The sequence below is a fragment of the Acanthochromis polyacanthus genome, chromosome 1 (genome assembly GCF_021347895.1).
Source record: "Acanthochromis polyacanthus isolate Apoly-LR-REF ecotype Palm Island chromosome 1, KAUST_Apoly_ChrSc, whole genome shotgun sequence".
NCBI lineage: Eukaryota > Metazoa > Chordata > Actinopteri > Pomacentridae > Acanthochromis > Acanthochromis polyacanthus.
Window position 1 is genome coordinate 61,976,095 of NC_067113.1, and position 26,285 is coordinate 62,002,379.

Here is a 26,285-nt window from a genome sequence, read left to right on the forward strand (position 1 = left end):
TCCTGGGAAATCAAAAAATGTTAAATCTATATGGCACACGCTAGTATCAAAGCTATATAATAATAATAATACATTGAAAGTTACTCACTACACATATGAGTGTTTTTAGTGTCAGGATAGATTTTTAAAATGTGAACCGGTCCTTTAATATTAATTTATAAGTGTGTGTGTGGTCAGGTGCTGGCTATACTTGTGGGGACCAAATGTCCCCACAACTGTAGGAAAACTGTAAACAATGTCACTTGTGGGGACCTCATTTTGGTCCCCACAAGTTTAAACAGTGTTTTCTTGGCCATGTTGTTGTTACTGAAAAAAGTAAAAGTGCAAAAAAGTTTCTTTAGGGTTAGGCATTGTTTTGGTCTGGGTTAAGGTTAGGGTAAGGGTTAGGGGTTAGATATGAATGGGAGTCAATGGTAGGTCCCCACAATGATAGAAAAACACAGTGTGTGTGTGTGTGTGTGTGTGTGTGTGTGTGTGTGTGTGTGTGTGTGTGTACTTGTTTCTGCTGCACCGGTGGGGACTTTGACCTGACTATTTGCTATAAAGGTGGGGACTTGTCTTACGGTGGGGACCTAAAATGAGGTCCCCACGGGTGGCAACACCGTTTTCTTGGCCATATTGTTGTTAATAAAAAATGTAAAAGTGCAAAAACGTTTGTTTAGGGTTAGGCATTGATTTGGTGATGGTTAAGGTTAGGGTTAGGGTAAGGGTTAGGAGTTAGATATGAATGGGAGTCAATGGTAAGTCCCCACCGGTATAGAAAAACAAACGTGTGTGTGTGTGTGTGTGTGTGTGTGTGTGTGTGTGTGTGTGTGTGTGTGTGTGTGTGTGTGTGTGTGTGTGTGTGTGTGCCCTTGAATCTCCATCAGAAGTACACACTGACACTGTCATCAATGCCAAGTGTCATTGTTTTGGGCTGCAGCAGCTCTGACACAGCCAGCTCTTGCCTCTGATTGGCCGCTGTCAGAGCAGCTTGACCTGTGATTGGCCGGCAGGGAAGCCTGATTAAGAATGCCGATGAGTGGCACGCATGCACCTCCTCTCCCTCTGTCTCTCTCTCTCTCTCTCTCTCTCTCTCTCTCTCTGTCTCCCTCACACTGTAAACATCCTGCTCATGCTTGTGTGTGCTTTTTTCCTTCACTGAGGATCTTTGACAGCTTTTCCGCTGCCAGATTCAAGCATCTTCACTATGGCAGATCCGCCTGCGTGTGATGTGTTTGTGTGTGCAGGGATGTTGGACCGACCGATGCGGTGATGAGGAGTCAGGAGTAAAAAAAAAAGTGGGGATGCTGGTTTCCCTTGTGGGACGTCGTGTTTGTTTAGTTTCCCTCAGTGAGGTCATTTGCATGCTGAGGTTGGAGGGGGAGAAGGGCTGATTGTTGTGTGTGTGTGCATGTTTCTGTGTGTGTGTGAGTGTGTGTGAGTGGAGGAGTCGTCAGGCTGTTTTGGCATTTGCTGCGTCTCGGCTGGGAAGCTCCCCCCTCTTGCTCTCTTCCCCTGTGAGGGGTGAAGCTGCCTCTCTACCTCTGGCCACCTTCACACGGTGAGTGTCGTCAAGTTGTCTTGAAGCAAAGGCAGCTTGCTCTCCAGAGTGTTTTTGCTGCAGTGCTCTCTCTCATGTGTTGCCGTGTCCTACTCACACTCCCCCTATACGCTGCTTCATCTCTCACACGCAGTTCCCTGTGACCATGCAAGCATTTGACCTTCACACACACACTCTCTCTCTCCCAGCTGTGACTATAATTTACATTTTTTTCCCACACACACTCTAGTTCTTCTTCATCCTCCATAATGCACTAGTTGTAAGTCACAGAAATGGGTCACGTCTCTGTGAAGAGTGTGAGGTTATCAGCATGTGTCTGCTGCAACCGTATTGTCCAGGCAGCAGCAAAATCTTCATCCACTGACCGTCAGGGAGAACAGGCACTCCAGCGCAGTACAGGTGCATCCAGATGGAACAAGCGATCCCTCCTCACAAGTGACTGACACCTGATCCCCTTGGCAACACATAACACACATACACCCACCATCTCCCATTCTTCTTCCCTTTCCCCCTGCAATCTTTTATTCTCCTCTCAGTGTGAGCTGTCATCTCCAGGTTGGGTTGTGTTATGCAAGGAACCACATTGTTATTTGGTTGTTTTTTGTTTTGTTTTTTTAGCTGAGAATATTTCTCTCTCACACCAATTAGAATCCCAAAGATAACCGATGCCGCTTCATTCATCATGAAAAAAATGCTGCAGTTTTATAACAGCTGTAATTGTCTTGTCTGTCTTTACATAATTTACACTACTGTTCAAAAGTTTGGCACAACGGTTTTCTAATCATAAATTAGCCTTCAACACCATTAGCTAACACAATGTAGCATTAGAACACAGGAGTGATGGTTGCTGGAAATGCTCCTCTGTACCCCTATGGAGATATTCCATTAAAAATTTCCAGCTAGAATAGTCATTTACCACATTTACAATGTCTAGACTGGGTTTCTGATTAGTTTAATGTTATCTTCATTGAAAAAAAATGCCTTTCTTTCAAAAATAAGGGCATTTCTAAGTGACTCCAAACTTTTGAATGATGATGTAATTATTGTCTGGGACTTATTATTGATTTAAATATTTGCAATTTAAAGAGGCTGTTAGTATTCCACTTTGTAAACTTTGACTTATGAAAGGACACATTTTTTTTTTAAAAACTGCCAACTTTGGTGCAACAGAGGCTAAGATATCTTGACCTTATGCCACTAGCATGGGCCAACAGCTGCAAAACAAATGGATCACTTTCCATGTTGCACTTTTAACTTTCTGTTAAAATAAGAAAGCAAGTATTAGGTTATTTAAAATATGTGCAGTAAACAACAACAACAAAAAAAAACAGACGGGCAAACCCTCTGTGATGTCAACCATAGTTTTCCTGTGTACAATAATCAAAGAGGTGAAGTATGGGTGTAGCTGAGGTGGAGGATGCAAACGCATCTGGGTCCTAAACTGTCCTATAACACCACTCACCTGTCTGTAATATTATCTAAATAGGCGAGTTATATTAAAATTCACCTCCTGTACAGGTACCATGAATGGGAATTTGCTGTACAGACCACAGCAGTGTTTGTACGACGGTGTAAATGTGTATTTCTGCTGTGAAGTGAGCATTTTGGCAGGGAAGTCTGTGGAGGTTGACTCGCTTTTGGAGCAAGCCTCAAGTGGTTATGTTAGGAACTGCAGTTTTGGTGGTTGCGACTCAGTTGTGGGGGGAAAACAAAAAGAAAAACATCCTCACAAATGTGGCAGTGTGTCCATTGCACCAGCTGAACCGATGTTAGCTGTAATGGGATGCGGTCTATAGCAACCGAAGCAAAACACATGCATATGCAGCAAATGGTAGAAAACTATCCATCCATCCATCCATTCTCTATACACCGCTTTATCCTCACTAGGGTCACGGGGGTGCTGGAGCCTTTCCCAGCTGACTCGGGCGAAGGCAGGGGACACCATGGACAGGTCGCCAGTCTGTCACAGGGCTACATATACAGACAAACAATCACACTCACATTCACACCTACGGACAATTTAGAGTTACCAATTAACCTCAACATATTTTTGGGCTGTGGGAGGAAGCCGGAGTGTCCGGTTTCCTCCCACTAATAGTTTCATACAAGAAGTGATGCACAAACTTGGAGGCATGGAGAGCAGCAACAGCTGGAGGAAAAGAGTGGAAAAATGTCAACAGAATGGATGTTGACATTATTCTATTGCTGTTCTGTGTAATATTCTTCTTTTTAATGTTCAGAATCTGTTGTAAAGTGAAAAATAGATTTCAAACATGAACTCATTCTAGTGTATACAAAAATAACAAAAATACAAATTATTATTCTTAACCAAAATTCCAAAAATGACATAAAAACACACTGATTCTTACATGGGTTGTTTTTGACCCACTTTTGTAGGGTCCAGTCACTGGCAACTTCACACAGCCCAGCCACTGGATTCTTGACAGTCATGGGCACTCACACATTATTAGTAGATGCTGGTTGTTTAGTTAGGGAGCTCCATATCACCTACTTTTCCTCTACAGATTGATCATGCTCTTGGCTTTTTTTTTATTAAGTATTAGGTTCTCAGATCTCATATTTCAACTCATGTTTGTGAGAAAGAGTTATTACTGCATAGACTGGTTGTAAATGGTGCCACCAGTGTGTTTCCAGTGAAAATATCCCTGATGTTAATGTACAAAATGTTGGAAGCCATCAATTATACACTGTTTAATCCTCATTAAGGCCGTGGGAGGCTGGAGTCTATCTCAGCTGACTGAGGGTGAAGGCAGGAGACACCTGGACAGGTCACCAGTCTACCACAGGGCTACACAGAGAGACAAACAATCACACTCACATTCACATCTACAGACAATTAGAATCACCAATTAACCTCAGCATGTTTTTGGGAGGAAGTTGAAGTACTCAGAGAAAACCTACACATGTACAGGGAGAACATGTAAATTCCATGGAGAAAGATCCCAGGAAGGTCGGGACACAAACCGGGGATCTTCTAGCTGCAAGGCGAAAGTGAAAACACCAAGCTACTGTGCAATCCAAAAAGGTTGAATGCCCCTTTAAATTCAAACAATGAAATATGTTGTAAATTGGGCATAACATGTAAAAAGCAGCAGTGGAACTAAGGAATGTATTGGCGATGTTTACGGCTGCTCATTTAGAAATATTGAGGGGCTTTTATTCATTTTAGCTCTGATAGAAATTTAAACCCAGCATGACTCACTTTGAGATCAGATCATTTGAAATCCCCAGCTGATGTAGACACGCCCTCCAGCATTTCTCAGTGACTGCAGTTAGCTGACACTCACAGTCAGCAGCGTATGTGAGACCTGTGATCACCTTTTATTGACAGAGATGCAGAAACACTAACGACAGCCTGGAAAAGAGAGGAGCAGCACAAGATATGGAATGTTGATCAAATATGCATCTGACACACTGAAATAACAGGCACGGCCTACTTACTTCTGCACATTAATTTTCATGAGCTACTTGCTCCGAATACTGGAGCTCTGGATTCAAAACTACTGAGCTGATAAGTTTAAATTATTGATACAACATACTGTACATGAGCAGAGAATCAGGCTGCTGAAACTGACACGATGATAACAGTTATGTTATTTTAGTAGGGAAGAAATGCAGGGAGTTAATCACAAAGTTAGGCACTATGAATTTTTCAATCAAACCAAATCATTTGGTTGGTTTGCTTGTTGATGCTAATTTCCAGCATTGGTCGAGGTGTCTGTATGCATTAGGATTGTCAGGAGGAGTCTTGGCAAATGCTGAGTATTCTTGAGAAGGAAATGGATGAGGGAAAAAAGCTAATACAGCTAATGAAACACTGTGTTTACTGTAACTGAGGTCTGGGGAGAACTCTCTCTGTGTACTGCCAAAGCTTCGGCACCATGTGACCTCAGCTTGGGTTACAGACGGACCATAAGGCTGTTAAAGTTTGATGGATACATTGTTTGACTGGCCACCGTCTCGGCACAGCAGCATGATGTAGGCTAATATGTGGTGTCTCAGTCCTCTGAGAGCCAATATTTATAGTAAGCAGTTCTTCCTTCCATTAATGAGACTGCCGTAGGAGTGCTGTGGGTGCTGAGGAAACGGGGTCGCTGAGTGTCTTCAATACAGGGAGGTGACGATAACGAGCTGCTGCTGTTGATCCCAATAGTTATTACACATGTGAAAGAAAGGGAAAAAAAACATGCTGAATAAGCTTCTTGTCTCGTGCCTGTGGAAGCCCATTTAGGCCAAAAAGTAAGAGGAAAAGTTAGTCGTGGTTTAAATTACACATATATCCACAAAATCCAACTGATATACATGTATACGTGACTTTACATTAGGGCTGCACGATATAGGAAGGAGCTGATATTGCAATATTTAGTTGTGCTGCAGTGTATGTCCAATTTTTATCAGATGACTTGAATGATTCTATTTAGAAAGAATAAAACATTTTAGAATGATTGTGACATCAGGAGTGCATCTGCATAGAAAGTATAGAATAATTTTAAAGACATCTGAAACTATTTTTTTGCTTTAAATGGCATTTTGGGCTGAGTCTAACTGTGCACACATCATACAAAGCTTTGTAATGCTTATATAAAATGTCCATTTCGGTGTTTCTCTCCTGTTCATTGCTCATTTTGCACATGTGGAGCCTACAGTTTAACAAACTCTGTGTCATGCGGTGTCACGTAAATAAAGTTAAAAACCCTTAACCCTTTGATGCGCAACATGGGTTAAAAGTGACCCAAATCCAATGGAAAATGGGTATCTCCTGAAGTGTAAATTATATTAGACAGACTGCTGTTGTCCTTTGGTGACTAAAAATGAGAACTGTATGAGTTTCTTGTTGCTGCTATTTTTTAAATCAAGCATTAATAATAGTTGTAACATGATTTATTTCAATTAATTCTCATTACTCCACACTGCTGATGCAGAATCAATATATTGTGCAGGCCAAGTTCACATTTGTTTGGACACTCAAAGAAGGACAGCACAAACCAATAAGGAGTTTTATGAATGTATTTGATTTTGGATGTTGGAATATTTTGTAAACTTTCAATTTAATTGTGAAGCCTGAGATAGGGGCTGCACAGTGGTTAGCACCATCACCTTGCAGCAAAAAGATCTGGGTTCAAGTCCTGGCCTGAGCCTGCGATCTTTCTGCATGGCGTTTGCATGTTCTCCCTGTGCATGCGTGGGTTTTCTCCGGGTTCTCTGGTTTCTCCCCACAGTCCAAAAACATCCATCCATCCATTCTCTATACACCGCTTTATCCTCACTAGAGTCGTGGGGGGTGTTGGAGCCTATCCCAGCTGACTTGGGCGAAGACAGGGGACACCCTGGACAGGTCGCCAGTCTACATACACAGACAAACAATCACACTCACATTCACACCTACGGGCAATTTAGAGTTATCAATTAACCTCAGCATATTTTTGGACTGTGGGAGGAAGCCAGAGTGCCCGGAGAAAACCCACGCATGCACAGGGAGAACATGCAAACTCCATGCAGAAAGATCCCAGGCCAGGATTAGAACCAGGGATCTTCTTGCTGCAAGGCGAAAGTGCTAACCACTACTATGCTGTGCAGCCCGGTCCAAAAACATGCTGAAGTTAACTGATAATCCTAAATTGTCCGTAGTCGTGAATGTGAGTGTGATTGTTGGTCTCTATGTGTGGCCCTGTAATAGACTGTTACCTGTCCAGGGTGTCCTCTGCCTTCGCCCTAAGTCAGCTGGGATAGACTCAAGCCCCTCCCCACGACCGTAATGAGGATTACACAACTGTTCAAAAGTTTGGGGCCACTCAGACAATTTCATGTTTTCCATGAAAACTCACACTAACATAATTGCACAAGGGTTTTCTAATCATCAATGAGGTTTTCAACACCATTAGCTAACACAATGTAGCATTAGAACACAGGAGTGATGGTTGCTGGAAATGTTCCTCTGTACCCCTGTGGAGATATTCCATTAAAAATCAGCCGTTTCCAGCTAGAATAGTCATTTACCACATTAACAATATCTAGACTAGATTTATCATTCATTTAATATAATCTTCATTGAAAAAAATGCTTTTCTTTCAAAAATAAGGACATGTAAGAGACCCCAAACTTCTGAATGGCAGTGTAAGTGGTGTATAGAGAATGGATGGATGGACCTGGGGGAGAAACTTTAACTTTGAATTGGCAGGCTAAAGCCAGCTTAACTGCAGATGTCAGCAAAAATATCTAAACATGAAAAATAAATGACAAAAAAACAACTGACAAGTAGCTGACTTCAATGGCTTCAAAAGTCACAAATCATGAAGTCTATCCCATCCAGGTGCAATCCTTTATTGTGTGAAGATGAGATCAGTTGTCGTTTGTGCTATTTGCAGTCGGCCATGCAAACGTCCTGTCACCTGTCTGTCAGTGGAGCACTGTCATTAATTATACATCATTCTAAGCCTGAATGCAATTTAGTTTTTGAAATTCTGACTTGTTTTTATTGACAGAAATACAGGTCTTTTTATCACACAGCTTACATGCTTTACAAACCATGAGTCTATCTTCAGCTTCCTAACACAACAGAGGTGAAGTTGGGTTATCAGCTTCACCTCTGAGTAGAGCGAGATTCATGTGAATGTTTTCTCTGCTGAATCCTGATGTGATGAAACATTTACTATCGCTGTGAGTTAAGGAAGAGGATGCTGAGCACTGAATTTTCACTAGTATGAAATTTATCGTCTTTCGATGAGCTGCATCCATGGAGTCCAATGTTCCGAAGCATCAACGGCTGATTAAAAGCGGAGACGCCTCCACAACCTCTATCCTCTATCTATCTCTGTCCCCATTACTACGGCTCAGCAGAAAATTCAGCTGATTCACCTTTGCTGTCACAAACGAAAATTCAGCGTGTGGACCTCTAAGAGAGCCCCGCTGCTTTACCGAAGTCTTCCTGCTCTCCAGAGGACTGAAAGTAAGAGATACAGACCTATTTAGGTTGAGTTCATTTAAGCTGTTTTGCTAAGCTTTGAATAATTTCTATCCTCAAGAGACACCGTCTGGTTGACAAATAGACCCAATTAGCTTCTGTGTTTCCGTGGAGAGCGTCTGTCTTTTCAAGGTCTTTCAAGGTTAATCCTTATTAGGGAGATAAAAGTTACTGAGCTGTCACTTTGTCTTTTTTCTTTGACTTTGACACATCTTTCTCTCTCATATTATCAGCTGTTCTTGCTCTCTTGCTGCTTTGTCTTTTTTGATTACACCTTTCTTAACCCTCCTGTCATCCTGCGGGTCAAATTGACCCGTTTTAAAGTTTTAAAAATGTGGAAAAAAAAAAATTCACAGTGAAAATTTCCACATTTTCAAAATTTTTTTAGGAAATTTTTGAACATTTTTTGGCAGAAAAAAACAAATTTAAAAATATGTTTAAGAACATTCAGAAAAAAAAATCTACCAAAATCCAGTGAATTTCGCTGTCAAATTTGGGGATATTTTACTTCAAAAAATAAAACTTTTGAGGGAAACTTTTCAGGAATTTTCTTTCTGAAGATTTTGCAATTTTTTTATAAATTTGGGGAAATTTTTTCTGAATTTTTGGACTTTTTTCAGACAAGGCAACAACATTTTTTGATAAGGACAACACGAGGGCTAATTGTGTTAGCCACAACTTGAGGAAAAAGGTTTTGCTGAACTTCTACAGTCTGTCTACTGTTACTCCAATGTGTGTTCCACTGCACACGTTCATTAGTGTTTCCTTTTAATAAGTGAAACAGCTATACAGAATATTTGCAAAGAGTGAAAAATATTAACTTATAGTACATACTTGTGCAAAAACTGCTGTACTCAATATTTTTATATGAACAATGGGTCAGTCAACCCACAAAAAAACGATTCTACTCCTACAAGCCCACTGTCGGTCTGCACGGCTCTGTACCACAGATAGACAAAGTTAGTAAATATCTGATGAACATGGTCAAGCATTGAATTAGAATCAGAATCACTTTATTCATCCCCGAAGGGAAATTCAGTTGTCAGGGTTCTTATCTGTTTAATTTTGAAGTGAATAGCCTGACTGCTGATGGAAAGAAAGATTTCCTAAATCTTTCAGTCTTGCAGTGCAGGGATAGGGGCCGTCCACTGATGTTTCGTTGTTCATCGAGGCAGATGTGAAGTGGATGATCCATGTTGGTCAGAATGGCCTCCATCTTGCTCAGTGCCCGTCTCTCCACCTCATCCTCCAATGTGTTCAATCCGATTCCAACCACAGAGCCAGCTTTTTTGATCAGTTTGTTCAGACGCCTTGCATCCTTCTGTTTTATGCTGCCTCCCCAGCAGACTGCAGCATAAAACAGGACACTTGCTACCACAGACTGATAAAACATCTGCAGCATCTTACTGCTGATGTCTAGTGATCAAAGTCTTCTGAGGCAATAAAGTCGGCTCTGGCCCTTTTTGTAGATGAAGTCTACGTTTGTAGACCAGTCCAACTTATTATCAAGGTGGACACCTAAATATTTATATGATGTCACCATCTCGATGTCCACGCCACAAGTGTTCACTGCCTGAAGAGGGGGTTTGGATCTGCGGAAATCTATGATCATTTCCTTTGTCTTTGAGGTGTTGAGTAGCAGGCAGTTTTTGTGACTCCAAGTAGAGCCAGTTCTTTCCTTTAGGATTTGGCTAAGAAGGGGAATGTTGCTCAGAAACCTGATTTGTGAATATTACTTCTGCTTCAACTCAGATGGACGTATAAATAAGAAACTGTTAACAAACAGGTTATCATAAAAGCTGTATAATATGTCACTATTGTAACAAGAAAAGCACTCAGAGAGCACAGTACTCCACCAAGGCTGCTCAGTCGTTAAATAATTTCTGACGGATTAAATCTTTACAAAATTTGTGGCCAGATTCACGGCACTATAGAATGTGGCCATTTAATACAGATGTACCCACAAACAAAATGACCTTACGCTGAGCACAGGCGTGTGTTATGCATGTGTACATTATGTATGGCTACCGAATCATGTGATCTAAATATGTAGCAAGTGGCAGGAATTGATGAGACTCAGAAACACCTCCACAATTTAATTAATTGTTCGCTGTATCATTTCAGATGGATAAGTCCTGATAAGTCCACGGTGGTGGATTTGTAGTAGCATCACAATCATGGGATCATCAGCAGGCAGCTGACATACCATCCACTTCTTGTCATAGTTACAGTGACGCCGTGCTGCTATCTCACAGTGATACAGAAATCCTTAACAAATCCATGGATCCAAACTAAAAGCCGCATCACTGCTAAAATCTAATCACTTGGTCCTTGTGTTATTTGTGACCTTCAATGAACATTTCATCCAAATCTTTTTGAGTAATGTTGCTAACAGACAGATTAACAGACAGACAGATGTTCGCCAATTGTCACATACCTCTGCCGTGTTGCTCGGTTTAGTAATAGCAGTTTGTTGTGCTATCCTCAACTGGTAAAAAAATAATGAATTCAGGTTTGACATGTCTGTCCCATATCACACTTTTGTTCTTGTTGTTTTGTTTGCTTGTCTGTGTGTTTTTGTGAGAAGGTACTCCTTGGCCATAACGCTGTTCTCACATTTAGTAATCCTCCACACACTGCTGCTGTTAAACAGGCTCTTGAGGCTCACTTCTGCATGAATGGTCTCCAGTAACCCAGTATAACAGCTGACAGTGAGGCTGTGGTCACTTTGTGTGTGTCAGAGCTTTAACAGTACATTTTTACTGCTCCTTCACAGTGCTTCCTTACAATGGAATGAGACTGGTTTACTGATTGATAGACTGACTGATCAATACAGATGACTCAGTCAATACTTGGCCAGCCGCTGACACGTTGAGTATGTGACTTTTTGTTGTGCCTGGATACTGAGGGCACGTAAGAGATTGCAAAAGAAAAACTGAGTGAACAAAGCTTGTAGTAATGAAGCTCTCTGTGTCCTGTAGGTGTGAGTTTATCTCTACATGGGTCTGAGCCCCAGCGGCAGAGCTCCCACCGACACAGAGTCCCGCTGCATCCCTCGGCCTCCGGCTACCAGGCAGCGGTCAGACCTCTCGCCTTCCCCTCCTGTAGGAAGGCAGACATCATGGAGGAATCCTCGGCTGAAGCCCCCGACTCTAGCACTCAGGACGATGTGCCTCCACTGGGTGAGACAAACCACCGCCGCCAACTGGGCCTGAAGTCTCTGTAGACTCCTGGTACCTTCATACACAGTTCAGTCATGGACCCACATCATGAGAAGTTGGTCTTGTAGCAGCGCTGGGCAGCTTCCAGTGTGCTTGTACACTGAACCCCTAGTGTCATGTATTTCATCTCAGCAAATTAAGCTGGAAGCATCGCAGAGATTAAAATGAATACTTGTAGATGAGGTAATAAAGGCCTGCTCAAACATCCAGCTTTAATACTGTTGTGCTGGAAGTGGCTGCAGGCGATGTTGGCAGCTATGACTACAGTACATAAATTCATTAAATATTTGAGTTTGCATTACAAATCTCTTTCCCCTACAGTTGATGTTATCCCAACAAACCACACACATATGCAAACTCTCTGTGCAGAAGTTTAGAAAAGGGAATTTTTTGTATCCAGTAGTCAAATAATATCAATTCAGATTGAGAATAAAAAGTAGATTTTGTGAGATGAAACTGCACAGAGTAATTCAAACACAAAGAAACCTTAAATAGCCGAGTAAAAGGATTAACACACAGTTTTTTGTGTGTAAAGGAGCCTTCCTAAAATGTGTTAACATTTTGTTCGAAGCTGCACTAATTAATATTGGTGTCAATAACACATGCAATAATAATCTAACTCAACACTTTTCCTTACTGTCTAAACGTTCTATGGATACCAAACTTTACTGTTTTGCTTTACTCTCATCAGTGGGAACATGCAATTGTTTCAACAACAACAACTACTAGAAAACCACTCAGAGAGCACAGTAGTCCACCAAGGCTGTTCATTCCCCCACATGGCATTGTCAGAAATGCAGCATTTTTTTTAGAAATGCATCATTTGTTTATTAGTTATTGATGATCAGAAATCACGGCACGATAGCATGTGGTCATTTAATATAGATGTACCCACAAACTAAATGACCTTGTCCTGAGCACAGGTGTGTGTTATGCATGTGTATGTTATGTACGGATACCGAATCATGTGACCTAAATATGTAGCGGGTGGCAGGAATTAATGAGACTCAGAAACGCCCCCACAATTTAATCAATTGTTTCTTGTATCATTTCGGATGGATAAGTCCTGATAAGTCCGCAACAGTCGATTTGTAGTAGGATATCATATGATCATCAGCAGGCAGTTGATGTAGTGTTCACTTGTCATGGTTACAGTGACGCTGTGCTGCTATCTGGAAATGAAACAGAAATCTTTAACAAATCCGTGGATCCAGATTATAAGCTGCAACACTGCCAAAATTTATTCACTTGGTCCTTGTCATTTCTGACCTTCCCTGAAAATTTCATCCAAATCTGTGAGTCTGTTTTTGAGTAATGTTGCTAACAGACAGACAGAAAGACAGACAGAGCAACGCCGATCGTCACATAACTCCACTGCATTGCTGGCCAGAGTAATAATAGTCTTTACTTATAGAGCAATATTCAAAATCCAAATTACAAAGTGCTTCATAAGGCAGCAGAATAAAACAGTATGCACTTAAAAAACCATCAGGTTTTAAATCACAGTTTACAAAAATCGAAGTTTAAAACCCCATACAAAGTTGGAAAGGCTCTCAGATAAAAGCATACTATAAGAAGGCACTTAAAAGAGATCACTGACTCAGCTGAAATGATTTCCTCAGGTGGATCGTTCCACAGCCTCGGGGCAGTGAGTGCACACAGTGTGCTCCCTTTTGTTTTCAGGCATCATTAGAACAGACAAAAGACCTCTGCTTGAGAAACTCGTTGCTACATGGGCCATGAAGGGCCTTAAAATTAATTTGTGATATGTGAAAATCTATCCTAAAACATACTTTGAGCTGGTGTAAAGAGGCTGACAAAGGAGTGATGTGATGGTGTCTGTTGGCTCTGGTTAAAAGCCTGATAGCTGAGTTCTGTACAGCCTGGAGTCGATCAATAGCTTTTTGGCTCAGGGAGGTAAAACGGCTGTGGCACTAATCTAAGTGTGATGAAATAAGCACATGAAATAGCCTCTGTGTCTTTAAAACCTACTACAGATCGTATTTTTGAAATATTTCTGGAATGATAAAACCAGGTTTCTCTCAGCTTTGTGGTGTAATGTTCAAAACTTAGATAAATATCAAGAAAAACTCTGAGATTCTTTGCAACAGGCTTGATGTGATCAAAAAAATACAAAACGGCAGATGGCAGGATCTGAATTGGAAGGACAAGAATCTCTATGTGAAACAGCAAATACGAATGTTTAGCAACCGGTTGGGGAAAAACAAAGTCTAGTATTTCATATTTTACTCTTAAGTTTGTAGACTCAAAATGAATCTCAGCCTTGGACTTGGATCCACCAAATACACTACTGTTCAGAAATTTGGGGTCACTTTGAAATGTTCTAATTTTTCTTTTCAATGAAGACAGCATTAAATGAATGATAAATCCAGTCTAGACATTGTTAATGTGGTAAATGACTATTCTAGCTGGAAATGGCTGATTTTTAATAGAATATCTCTATACTGGTAAAGAGGAACATTTCCAGCAACCATCACTCCTGTGCTCTAATGCTACATTGTGTTAGCTAATGGTGTTGAAAGGCTCATTGATGATTAGAAAACCCTTGTGCAGTTATGTTAGCACATAGATGAAAATGTGAGATTTCAAGGAAAACAAGAAATTGCCTGGGTGACCCAACCTTTTCTACAGCAGTGTAGCAAGAAACAGAACTCCAGAAATGTCGACAGTGTTCCGTGTCTGTTCCGTCTTTGCTTACATGGTGACATTTTATTTTATCTCCAGTGTAATTCTGTCCATTCTATCTTCCACCTTTCCTGCAGCTGTGAAGGATGTGAACGTGCTGCTGGAGAGAGAAAGGTCAGAAGGCATAAGCAGCCCTTCCAGAGAAGACGACTCCACCCTGCAGAACCCAGGAACCCACAGCAGCATCCTGGACGACAACACCAAAACGGATTCAGCCCTCCCAGAGGTCAGTGCTCACACTACAGGAGTCTTTTTCAATCCCAGATGAAGATACATGCTTGTTTTAGGCTGAATAATGTGTAGAATCATGCGAGTAAAAGGTTTACACACTGTTATTCTTGACATCCATGAATGAGAAGTAACTGAAGACAAGTGAGATGACTCTTCTGGTCGATGGCCAGTTACTGTTTTTTCCTAACTATGTGTCTGTCTGCACTCAGGGGAAGAGTAAATCCAGCAGCCTTTGCTTCAGCGACGGAAAGAGTCGCATTGACTACATCCTGGTCTACAGAAAGTCCAGTTCTCAATCAGAGAAGAGGGAGATATTTGAGCGGAACATCCGTGCAGAGGGCTTACACATGGAAAAAGAGGTAAAGAACATTTACACCCATCAGGCAAAACATTATGAACACCTGCCTAATAGTGTGTTGGTTTCCTTTCTGCTGCTACAACTCCTCTGATGCTCCTCTCTCAAGATCATCAGTGTTATTGACTTCATCTGTCAGTGGTCAGAATGTTGTGGCTGATCGGTGTATGCATGGGTGACAAGTTCAGTGTAGAGTGTTTCTAATCACCAGAGGAAGTGAAATCAGTTCAGTCAGTAACTTTGTATGAATTTTGGTGCTAAGTAGGAAACATGGTGAATAGTCAAAACTTTGTTGCTGAAAGTAGAATATAGCTTTGATGACAGGATTGATGACGATAGTGAGACTGAATAAAACAACACATTTTCGGGTTATAAAACTAAAACAAAGAGCTAAAAGAAGCTTAAAAATGTACCACAGAGTGACTCTTTCACTTTGACATTGTAGTCTGAGCCATTGACAACATAAAAATACTGACTGAAGCTGCTTTGAAAGTGATTGTTTTGGCTGGCGAGTAGTCTGAAAAAAACAGAAAGCTTTCAGTTTAGAGCAGTGGTGGATGAAATATTTGGATCCTTTACTTAAGTAAAAGTAACAAATACCCTCAACACATCCAACATCCAGTTTGATATTCAGTGATAGTAGATAAATCTTAGGATTCATCACAGGATTATTGGAAGAGGAAAAAAAAAGTTCTGATACACAAATCTGCTTTCCTGGAATCTTTCTTTTTTGCTGAGCTATTGAAACATTTGAACATTTACCAAAATGAAATCATGTGAGAAGTTTAGATGGAAAAATCACTGTTTGGTCAAGCTGGTGACAACTCATTTAAAATAGGAGCCCCGTTTCTTTTTGCTGGAATGTTGAAAACCACTGGTCTAATCTTTAACAATGTCATTTATTTTAAAGGTTGCTAAATTACTCATTGTGTGAAATAATCATCTTCAAGGTAACTAAAGCTGTAAAATAAATGTAGTGAATTAGAAAGTGTAATATTTCCATCTGAAATGTGGTTAAGTGGAAACATAAAGTAGCAAAACATGGATATACTTAAATAAAGTGCCTCAAATTGGCCCTCAAGTGTAATTCTTTAGTACGGTACATGTACTTAGTTATTTTAAACAGCTAAACCAGGACATGTAAGAGACCACTATAGAAATTTACTAAGAGAATTATATTATCGAAGAAGCAACTGCTTAAGCCAGTAATGTCTCAAACTTTCACTTGTTAATCATTCGTTAATATAACATGTTCATCCCCTCTCCCTCAGTAGATTACCAACAGTGCAGGCCTCCTTCAGCTGGTCGGGATTAAATGTATCGCTCAAGGGCACCTCTTCAGGCCAGTTCAGTGGGGTTTCTTACTTTACGGCCAAATTCCAAAGCAAATGTAGTAAAATTCTTCCAAAAAAAACCCCAACAACTGACGACTGCAAAAAAAGGAGAAGTTTGATGGGCTCCTGTACTGACACAGTTTGCTTTGCTGAGATTTCTTTAGCCAGCCTGTATTCACCTTATGCTGCAGGAGCAAAATCAATACAGGTTTGCGTGAAGGGCCTATTTAATGCTCCCTCCTGTAATGCATGTAATCGCAATGGCCAGACTGCTGAATCTTAAAACGCTCCAAGCCTTTGTGCTGCCTCTGACAGCTGAGTGCTGTTGTGACGTTCGCTGGTGAGCTCCCACTATGGAGCCAAAACAAATGTGCTGATAGCAATTTTCTCCGCCGCTGCTTCTTATTTAGCATTTCAAGTGTCACTTGAAAGAGTGGAAAATGTGGATGTTGTGATCTGTGTTAACTGCAGTGCTATTTGCTGATGCTGAAGCGTCAAGGTTATCATAATCTCGAACATGCCGGGGAGACAATGGACGTTGCCTCCTTTAACCTTCAGCCCACTTGTGTGTGTTTCTTGCGTGGAGTCGTTTAGTTATTTTTAGAGTCACTTTCCTGTTAGCGATTATTCATGCATCCTTAGACAGCCTCCTACTCTGTCAGGCTGGGCTAACAGGTGAGGAAAAGAGCAGGTACCAGGCAGCAGACTGATGGTGAGCAGCCTGCACTGACATATTTTGCTGCTCTGAATGTATTGCCATGTGTTTGTCTTCTTTACAGGCCTCTTTAACAAACAGTGACGTGATCTTCCTGAAGCTTCATGCACCGTGGGATGTTCTCTGTCGCTACGCAGAGCTCATGAACATTCGCATGCCTTTTAGGTGAGACTGAATTGCTTAAAGTGAAAATAAATAAAGGTCCTCTGTGGAGATTTGATGTTGCAACAATTTCTGATCATCAGTAACTAATGAACAAATGCTGCATTTATCAGAAAAAATGCTGCATTTCTGACAATTCCATATGAGGGATGAACAGCCTTGGCCGAGTGCTGTGCTCTCTGAGTGCTTTTCTACATCATTTTTATTTATGTCTGAAGATTTAAATATGTACAGGGTGTCCCCAAAAAGTATACACACAGTGCACAGTGGAATAGTGCTTATCACTTTCACCTTGCAGCAAGAAGATCCCCGGTTCAAATCCCGGGGTGGGCCTGGAATCTTTCTGCATTGAGTTTGCATGTTCTCCCTGTGCATGCGTGGGTTTTCTCCTGGCACTCCGGCTTCCTCCCACAGTCCAAAAATATGCTGAGGTTAATTGATAACTCTAAATTGCCCGTAGGTGTGAATGTGAGTGTGATTGTCTGTCTGTATATGTAGCCCTGTGACAGACTGGCGACCTGTCCAGGGTGTCCCCTGCCTTTGCCCGAGTCAGCTGGGATAGGCTCCAGCACCCCCCGTGACCCTAATGAGGATAAAGTGGTGTATATAGAATGGATGGGTGTTTATTATAATTTGTTTAATTTTCAACATGTAAAAGAATTTACAAACATCATTCTATTGTTTTCTCACCGCCTGTTCTCAAACTGATGTCCGTTCTGGTCCAGACAGTGCCGACAGCACGAAGCGATGGAATAGCACACTTCATGAAACAATTCCCTTGGTATTTGTGTGCATTCACGTTCAATGGTTGCTCTCAATTCAGTGACTGTTGCAGGTCTCATTGCGTAGACTTTGTCTTTTAGGCAAACCCATGAAAAGGTAGCAAACTAACTAACCTATCCCAAAAAAGCAGATTTGTTGATGAAAGCCCCCAGAAAAGCAGCTTTCCAAAAAAAAGACACTCCAAATTCAAAATTAAAACATTTAAATAATTTTTTTTTTCTCCAAGCTCTAAACAACTGGTCATGGGCTGGAAATTATTTAGAATTATAAATTCTACAAATTTACAATTTGCAATTAATGTCTTGTCTGTAATTTTTACTCTTTGCAAAGTTGTGTGGTGGGCCGAAATGAATCATCTGGCCATATGTTTCACACCCCTGCTAAAAAATAATCGGAGTAGATGAGTCGAGCTGGTGACGTTTTCAAGTACGATGGTGTTCTCATTGCACACTAACGATGTGTTCTCCCGTTCTCAGGAGTCTGTACGTCCAAATCTGAACTGCCAGTGCAGTTTGCGCACCGGGAAAACCGGCCGATGTTAAAACAGTAGTTAGGCTAATTAGTGGTGCGCCCAACTATTGGAGAAACACTGCTATAGTAGGTGTAGAATGTGTCTAAAAATGCAGTTTCTTCCTAACAAAGAACATTCTCACACCTCGTCTTTATGAATATTTAAAAATTTTACATAGTTGTTTCATGTTTGCTACCTAGCAGGCTTTCTCTTTGCAGCCTTTGTGAGTACATTGATATGTTCTTTTGCACATTAACACTAGTTCAGTGGAGCTGGCAGGAATTATGTCACCGGTATGATCAAAACAGCTTCATATTTTATTATCTGTTATTATAAGTATCCATGATGTAAACAACACTATCAGCAGAGCTACTACCTTTCATAATTAAGCGATATCATCCTGTTCTGAGGTTCTTACTCTGCATACTTTCTGTGTTCCAGGAGGAAAATCTTTTACCTGCACCGACGGCACAAGTTCATGAGCAGGTGAGTGTTCAGCCTAAGAAATACCATCTAAACTGATCAAGTAAAACTCTAAACAAGGCTTTAACGGAAACCTGTCTTTCAGGATGGAGAAACGCATCAACAAATTCCGAGGCTGGCTTCCCCGCAAGCCCATGAAGCTGAACGACACGCTGCCAGACCTGGAGGAGAACGAGAGCTTTACTGCCCCCTTCAGTCGATCGAGAATCCATCAGTGAGTTTTTACTTAACTGCACTTCTAGCGCTCAGTCCTGGGAGACGGTTTGAACTTAATCTTACTTTCCTGGCTGGTACGCTTTCCATTTCCTCTATTGCCTCTTGAAATTCTGTCTGCTGCCTCCCGCATGCAAATTGGCACAAATACAGATAAAACTGCACATGCACAAAAGACGTGTCGTTCACAGCCGACAGATTTGGAATAACCGGTTCGTTTCACTGCAGTTTCATCATCCACAACAAAGACACATTTTTCAACAACGCAACCAGAAGTCGAATCATCCACCACATCCTCCAGAGGGTCAAATATGAAGAGGGGAAAAATAAGATGGGTGAGTTTTTCTCTGGGTTTTCTAAAAAAAGGTTGGAAATAGTCCGAATGGAAGGTAAATTGAAGTTAACTGGGGAAGGAGTATAAAATATAGAGAGCATGAGTGAAATTCAATGTGTGCGCACTATGAACAGTTGTCATAGTCAGATTTAGTTCAGTGCAGCAGGTTTGCATCCTCAGTGAGTGTGTATAAAGTCTTGCAGGCTTCTAGTTTTAAAAATGAAGAAGAAAAACAATATTCATATGATGACACAGGATGTAAGCAATGTTTTTCATTCTAGTTCCAGAGAAAACAACTGGAGAAACCAAGTTGTAATTTCTTTTTTTCTATTTCAAAAAATATTTTTGTTCCATTGCACTGCCATTGCTCCTTACAATCAATAAATAACGCTGCTGTCCAATTATTGACAATGTTGAACATGGGATTTGCTCACGTTTATGACAGGAAATATGGGAACAGAGAGTAGAGTAATAACATGCAGCACATGGGACTCCAAACAGGTACAAGTTTCTCTGGATGTTTGTAACTATTAAGCCTAATTCTAAACATTGTTGCAGAATTTCTGTAGTATTGTTCATTCCCTGTCCCTCCCTTCAGCAACAAGCTAAGAGTACTACAAAATTCAAAAAGTAAAGAGCTTTGTAGTGCCTTTGTCCTGTATTTTTCATCTTTAATAAAATTTGTTCTTCACATTCCTTCAGGGCTCTGTGTTTAGCCCGGCTCACTGGTTTTCCTATCTACAATTCTACAATTTCATTTGGCAGATGCTTTTATCCAAAGTGACGCCCATCTGAGAGTAGATAGAACACAAGCAAGGATTTAGTGGAGAAAACAACCTGAATAAGAACTATAGAACAAGTTCAAGTGTGATAATCGGACTGTGGTGTCTAGGGGCAGCACAGATGTAATAGGGCTTTTTTTGATTGGGAGTCTGTCAAGTGCAAAAGTGTTCAGTGAAGAGCTGCTTTTTAGTCTTCAGTCTGTATCTAATGTTACCCAGAGTGACCAGATGTGGACTTCAGGTATAAGCGTGCTATTTCCACAAGAAAAGAAGTAGAAAACCTTCCTCTCTGCTATCTGTGTGCTGCTGTTTTCAAAATCCTATTTGCTATGGGAAACAACCACAACCTCCAACCAGCAACTTACAAGCTGAAAATGGAACGCTTTGAAGAAAATCTGAGTCGTGGCCTGCTTGGCTCTTTAGATGAATTATCCATTTTTACCGCTAATCTCCCTGCTTGCACATGTTCCACCAGAGCTATTCCCCCATCACTGCATCTTGGCCTTAACACCTACCATGATGAATATGATTGGTTTAAAGATATTGAAACAAGCCAGCTTTATTCCCCCTCTAGCAGAATGATAAAGAGATGCAGCCAGGCAGTTGACACAGTGCTGTGAAGAGGAACACAATTGTATGACGTGTCCTCGACTGTAATAATTCAAACTACACTGCAGGTCACGTGACTGCTGCAGTTTATCTTTGTGCACTGAATGTACCTGTGATAGTAGCCACCAATAAGAGAATGTTTCATTATGTTCTACGGTTAATTGAATTCATAATTTGTTCAGTTTAGAGGCTGCACAGTGCCTCAGTGGTTAGCATCGTCGCTTTGTCGCTAAAGATCACCGGTTCGCCTGGGATCATTCTGCATGGAGTTTGTGTGTTCTCCCTGTGAATGCGTGGTTTTCTCTGGCTTCCTCCCACAGTCCAAAAATTAATTGGTAATTCTAAATTGTCTGTAGGTGTGATTGTTTGTCTCTGTATGTAGTCCAGGTGTCTCCTGCTTTCACCCTAAGTCAGCTGAGAGAGGCTCCAGCCCCCCATGACCCTAATAAGGATTAAACAGTGTATAGATGATGGATAGATGGTATCGTTTATCCTTGTTCACATCAAGAGAAAGAGAGAGATTGCACTAGAAAAATACTGCCCTTCACCTACTGTTCTATTAGCCTACATTGGGCTTCCTATGTAGTGTTCATGTAGCCTCCACTTTCTCCTTTAAAAACATGCAATGCAGCAGGGTATTTTTTTCTATCAGAATGTGTCTGAGACACATTCGGATATATCTTAGACACTGAACCTACAGTGAAAGGTGTCAGTAATGCTGCTGGTAGATGTCAGTATGACTGTCATTAGATCCATACACTGTCTATTTTTGCTGAGAACTGCACACATCACGCTGAAATAACAGGGAACGTGCTGCATCCCCAGAGTTTTGAGTCAAAAGTGACAGCTCTTTTATCTCCTTCACTGCTTGACTTAAAGCATCGGGCATCTGTTGCTCTTCTTTCACGGTTCTCTCTCTTCCATTGCAGGGCTTAATCGTCTTTTGAGCAATAACTCGTATGAGGCAGCTTTCCCTCTTCACGAGGTAATTTGGCTGATCTGCTTAAAGCCCTTCACTCATTCAATTTACCACCTGTGTTGAAGTCATCGCTGCTCGCTGTGACATGCACAGTGTGCCGGTGATTCCATGTGCAGATATTACACCAATATGCTGCAGAATATTAATCTGAGTGCACATCTCAACAGGGGAGCTACCACAGCAAGAACTCCATCAGAACACATGGAGCAGAGAACCACCGTCACCTGCTGTATGAGTGCTGGGCCTGGTGGGGGGTCTGGTACAAATACCAACCTCTGGACCTCATCAGGTACACACAATTACACTGTAAATCACATTCAAATCCAAACTTCACTATAGTCAGTAGTGGAAAATGTGTCACTATCTTCATTTGAATGTTTTTATTATGATGGCACAAAGAATTCAAAGAATTAGCTGATTTTGATTAGAGCAATGTTACACATACAGCTATAACTCTGCTGTTTTACCAGGTTGAGTGGTTTTCAACTGAAAATGACTACTAACACATTCCTCTCATTTTCTGCTCTTGTTTCAGGAGGTATTTCGGGGAGAAGATCGGTCTCTACTTCGCCTGGCTCGGCTGGTACACAGGAATGCTGTTTCCTGCAGCTCTGGTCGGCCTGCTGGTATTTCTGTACGGTGTTTTCACTCTGGAGCACTGCCAGGTCAGGTAAACACACCTCTGCTGTTTTTTTTATGAAAATACGTGTCCCTAGAGCTGGTAGTTGTATTCTGAATTTCTGTGGAATAGCAAGCCATACCTGCCTCTCTCTGCTGTTTGTTATTGCTGCACAAATGCTCAGTAGGTAATCAGCTTAGTTAGTGAAAAAGTCAAGTACAGTGCCTTGTGAAAGTATTCGGCTCCCTTGAACTTTTAAACCTTTCGCCACATTTCAGGCTTCAAACATAAAGATATAAAATTTTAATTTTTTGTCAAGAATCAACAACAATTGGGACACAATCGTGAAGTGGAACGAAATTTATTGGATATTTTAAACTTTAACAGATAAAAACCTGAAAAGTGGGGCGTGCAATATTATTCGGCCCCCTTGCATTAATACTTTGTAGCGCCACCTTTTGCTGCAATTACAGCTGCAAGTCGCTTGGGGTATGTCTCTATCAGTTTTGCACATCGAGAGACTGAAATTCTTGCCCATTCTTCAGCTCAGTGAGGTTGGATGGAGAGCGTTTGTGAACAGCAGTCTTCAGCTCTGCCCACAGATTCTGGATTGGATTCAGGTCTGGACTTTGACTTGGCCATTCTAACACCTGGATACGTTTATTTGTGAACCATTCCATTGTAGATTTGGCTTTATGTTTTGGATCATTGTCCTGTTGGAAGATAAATCTCCGTCCCAGTCTCAGGTCTTTTGCGGACTCCAACAGGTTTTCTTCCAGAATGGTCCTGTATTTGGCTCCATTCATCTTCCCATCAATTTTAACCATCTTCCCTGTCCCTGCTGAAGAAAAGCAGGCCCAAACCATGAGGCTGCCACCACCATGTTTGACAGTGGGGATGGTGTGTTCAGGGTGATGAGCTGTGTTGCTTTTACGCCAAACATATCGTTTTGCATTGTGGCCAAAAAGTTCCATTTTGGTTTCATCTGACCAGAGCACCTTCTTCCACATGTTTGGTGTGTCTCCCAGGTGGCTTGTGGCAAACTTTAAACGAGACTTTTTATGGATATCTTTGAGAAATGGCTTTCTTCTTGCCACTCTTCCATAAAGGCCAGATTTGTGCAGTGTACGACTGATTGTTGTCCTATGGACAGACTCTCCCACCTCAGCTGTAGATCTCTGCAGTTCATCCAGAGGGATCATGGGCCTCTTGGCTGCATCTCTGATCAGTCTTCTCCTTGTTGGAGGTAAAAGTTTAGAGGGACGGCCAGGTCTTGGTAGATTTGCAGTGGTCTGATACTCCTTCCATTTCAATATGATTGCTTGCACAGTGCTCCTTGAGATGTTTAAAGCTTGGGAAATCTTTTTGTATCCAAATCCGGCTTTAAACTTCTCCACAACAGTATCTGGGACCTGCCTGGTGTGTTCCTTGGTCTTCATGATGCTCTCTGCACTTTAAACAGAACCCTGAGACTATCACAGAGCAGGTGCATTTATACGGAGACTTGATTACACACAGGTGGATTCTATTAATCATCATCAGTCATTTAGGACAACATTGGATCATTCCGAGATCCTCACTGAACTTCTGGAGTGAGTTTGCTGCACTGAAGGTAAAGGGGCCGAATAATATTGCATGCCCCACTTTTCAGTTTTTTATTTGTTAAAAAAGTATAAAATATCCAATAAATTTCGTTCCACTTCACAATTGTGTCCCAATTGTTGTTGATTCTTGACAAAAAAATTAAATTTTATATCTTTATGTTTGAAGCCTGAAATGTGGCGAAAGGTTGAAAAGTTCAAGGGGGCCGAATACTTTCGCAAGGCACTGTACCTTTTCCAGATAAGGCAAACAAGGGGAACTTCCTTCTTCTAATTTGGTGCTATTTGATGCGGCTTAACTGAAACAAATTAAACAAGAAAAGCACTCAGAGAGTACTCCGCAAAGGCTGCTCAGTTGTTGTATGATTTATGACAGGTGTAATCTTTAAAAAATCTGTAATCAGCAGCGGTGGATTTGTACTAGGATTACAATCATGTGATCGTCAGGCAGCTTGTCATAGTTACAGTGACGCCATGCTGCTATTTCTCAATGATATAGAAATCTTTAACAAATCCGTGGATACAGACTATCAGCCACATCACTTCCAAAATCTAATCACTTGGTCCTTGTGTCATTTCTGACCTTCCCTGAAAGTTTCATCCAGATCTGTTAGTCTGTTTTTGACTAATGTTGCTAACAGACAGACAGGCAGACAGACAAACCAATATCATCACATAACTCCACTGCGTTCCCTGGCTTAGTAACTAAAGTTATCTAAACTAACTAAACCATCTCTGGTTGAAATGAATCCCAATTAGTATTAAATCTGCTTTGTAATTGCTTCACATGAGAGTCTGGATGTTTTTTACTAACAAATGGCGCAGTTGTGTAAATATCTGCATTGGTTTGTATGTCTGTCTGTCTGTCTGTTAGCAACATGACTCAAAAACGAAGGGATTTGGATGAAATTTTCAGGGAAGGTCGATTAGATTTTGGCAGTGATGCAGCTTATAGTCTGAATCCATGGATTTTTTAAAGATTTCTGTATCATTGTGAGATAGCGGCACAGCGTCACTGTAACCATGACAACAAGTGAACACTACATCAGCTGCTTGCTGTCGATCACATGATTATGATCCTGCTACAAATCCACCACTGAGGACTTATCAGGACTTATCCATCGGAAATGATAAAAGCAATAAATGATTAAATTGAGTCCCATCAATTCCCGCCACCCGCTACATATTTAGGTCACGTGAATCGATATCTGTATATAACATACACATACATAACACACTCAGCACAAGGTCATTTTTTATTAAAGATTTCATCCTTCAAAAATGATACAACGACTGAGCAGCCTTGGCAGAGTACTGTACAGATGTTGTTGTACTTGCTTGAAATTTTTCAGAAAGCTCCAGGTTGCATTAGTGTGGGTTTTACTGTGTTGCTCAAACGTACTTCCAGGAGACTTTAATACCAGCTTTACTGGAATCAGACGGGCTATTATGCATTGATTTTCATTGTTTTCTATGCTGCACCCTACTCAGGAGCTGCTGTATTGATTTGAATGACTCTGCGTAATGACAGTAAAGATCTCCCCTGTTCTAATCTAGATGTTGTTTGTTGTTCTCCAGCAAAGAAATCTGCCAGGCCACTGACATCATCATGTGCCCCATCTGTGATCAGTACTGCCCCTACCTGAGACTGTCTGACAGCTGCATCTACGCCAAGGTACTGTCACCAGACGAGAGGACACAGTGTTCCCAGCAGCTGCTCTACACTTAGACACTCAGACAAGATGTGTTCATGTGCCAACCAAGTGTATCAGTGTGCAACTTCAGATTGGTGTTTGACAGCCAATGTTACACATTTTCTGTGAAGGAAATGTAGATACACTCTTTATCTTTATTTTGTCTATGTTTGGCATCAAGTTAAGAATATCCTGTTTTCATTTTAAGGTCACTCATCTCTTCGACAATGGGGCAACTGTTTTCTTTGCTGTGTTCATGGCAGTTTGGGGTGAGTCTGGACAGTCTGTTTCTGTTCTGACTTTACACATGGTTTATTTTCTGGAAACACTTGTCCTTACAAATGTATTAATTGAAACCAGCATTGAAAGATTTGTAACAAAAACATACATAAAATGCAAAAGTTAAAAGGCTTCTGACCCAATAGCTC

At 41.1% G+C, this 26,285-nt stretch overlaps 1 protein-coding gene across 2 annotated transcripts in view; it reads left to right on the plus strand.

Annotated features, from left to right (window-relative positions):
* Positions 1 to 26,285, plus strand: part of LOC110968797 (anoctamin-4-like) — a 91,418-nt gene that overhangs the window by 20,304 nt on the left and 44,829 nt on the right. The window contains exons 1-13 of one of the 2 annotated variants that reach the window (XM_051948620.1): positions 1,069 to 1,543; positions 11,507 to 11,707; positions 14,530 to 14,678; positions 14,893 to 15,042; positions 17,152 to 17,252; positions 18,985 to 19,029; positions 19,112 to 19,240; positions 19,468 to 19,574; positions 21,894 to 21,949; positions 22,111 to 22,232; positions 22,479 to 22,613; positions 25,742 to 25,838; positions 26,066 to 26,126. In XM_051948620.1, the coding sequence (XP_051804580.1) occupies positions 11,647 to 11,707; positions 14,530 to 14,678; positions 14,893 to 15,042; positions 17,152 to 17,252; positions 18,985 to 19,029; positions 19,112 to 19,240; positions 19,468 to 19,574; positions 21,894 to 21,949; positions 22,111 to 22,232; positions 22,479 to 22,613; positions 25,742 to 25,838; positions 26,066 to 26,126 (1,213 nt within the window). In that variant the 5' untranslated portion in view covers positions 1,069 to 1,543; positions 11,507 to 11,646. Of the gene's footprint in view, positions 1 to 1,068; positions 1,544 to 11,506; positions 11,708 to 14,529; positions 14,679 to 14,892; positions 15,043 to 17,151; positions 17,253 to 18,984; positions 19,030 to 19,111; positions 19,241 to 19,467; positions 19,575 to 21,893; positions 21,950 to 22,110; positions 22,233 to 22,478; positions 22,614 to 25,741; positions 25,839 to 26,065; positions 26,127 to 26,285 lie in introns of those variants that run through there. The other variant, XM_051948617.1, reaches the window with a different exon arrangement.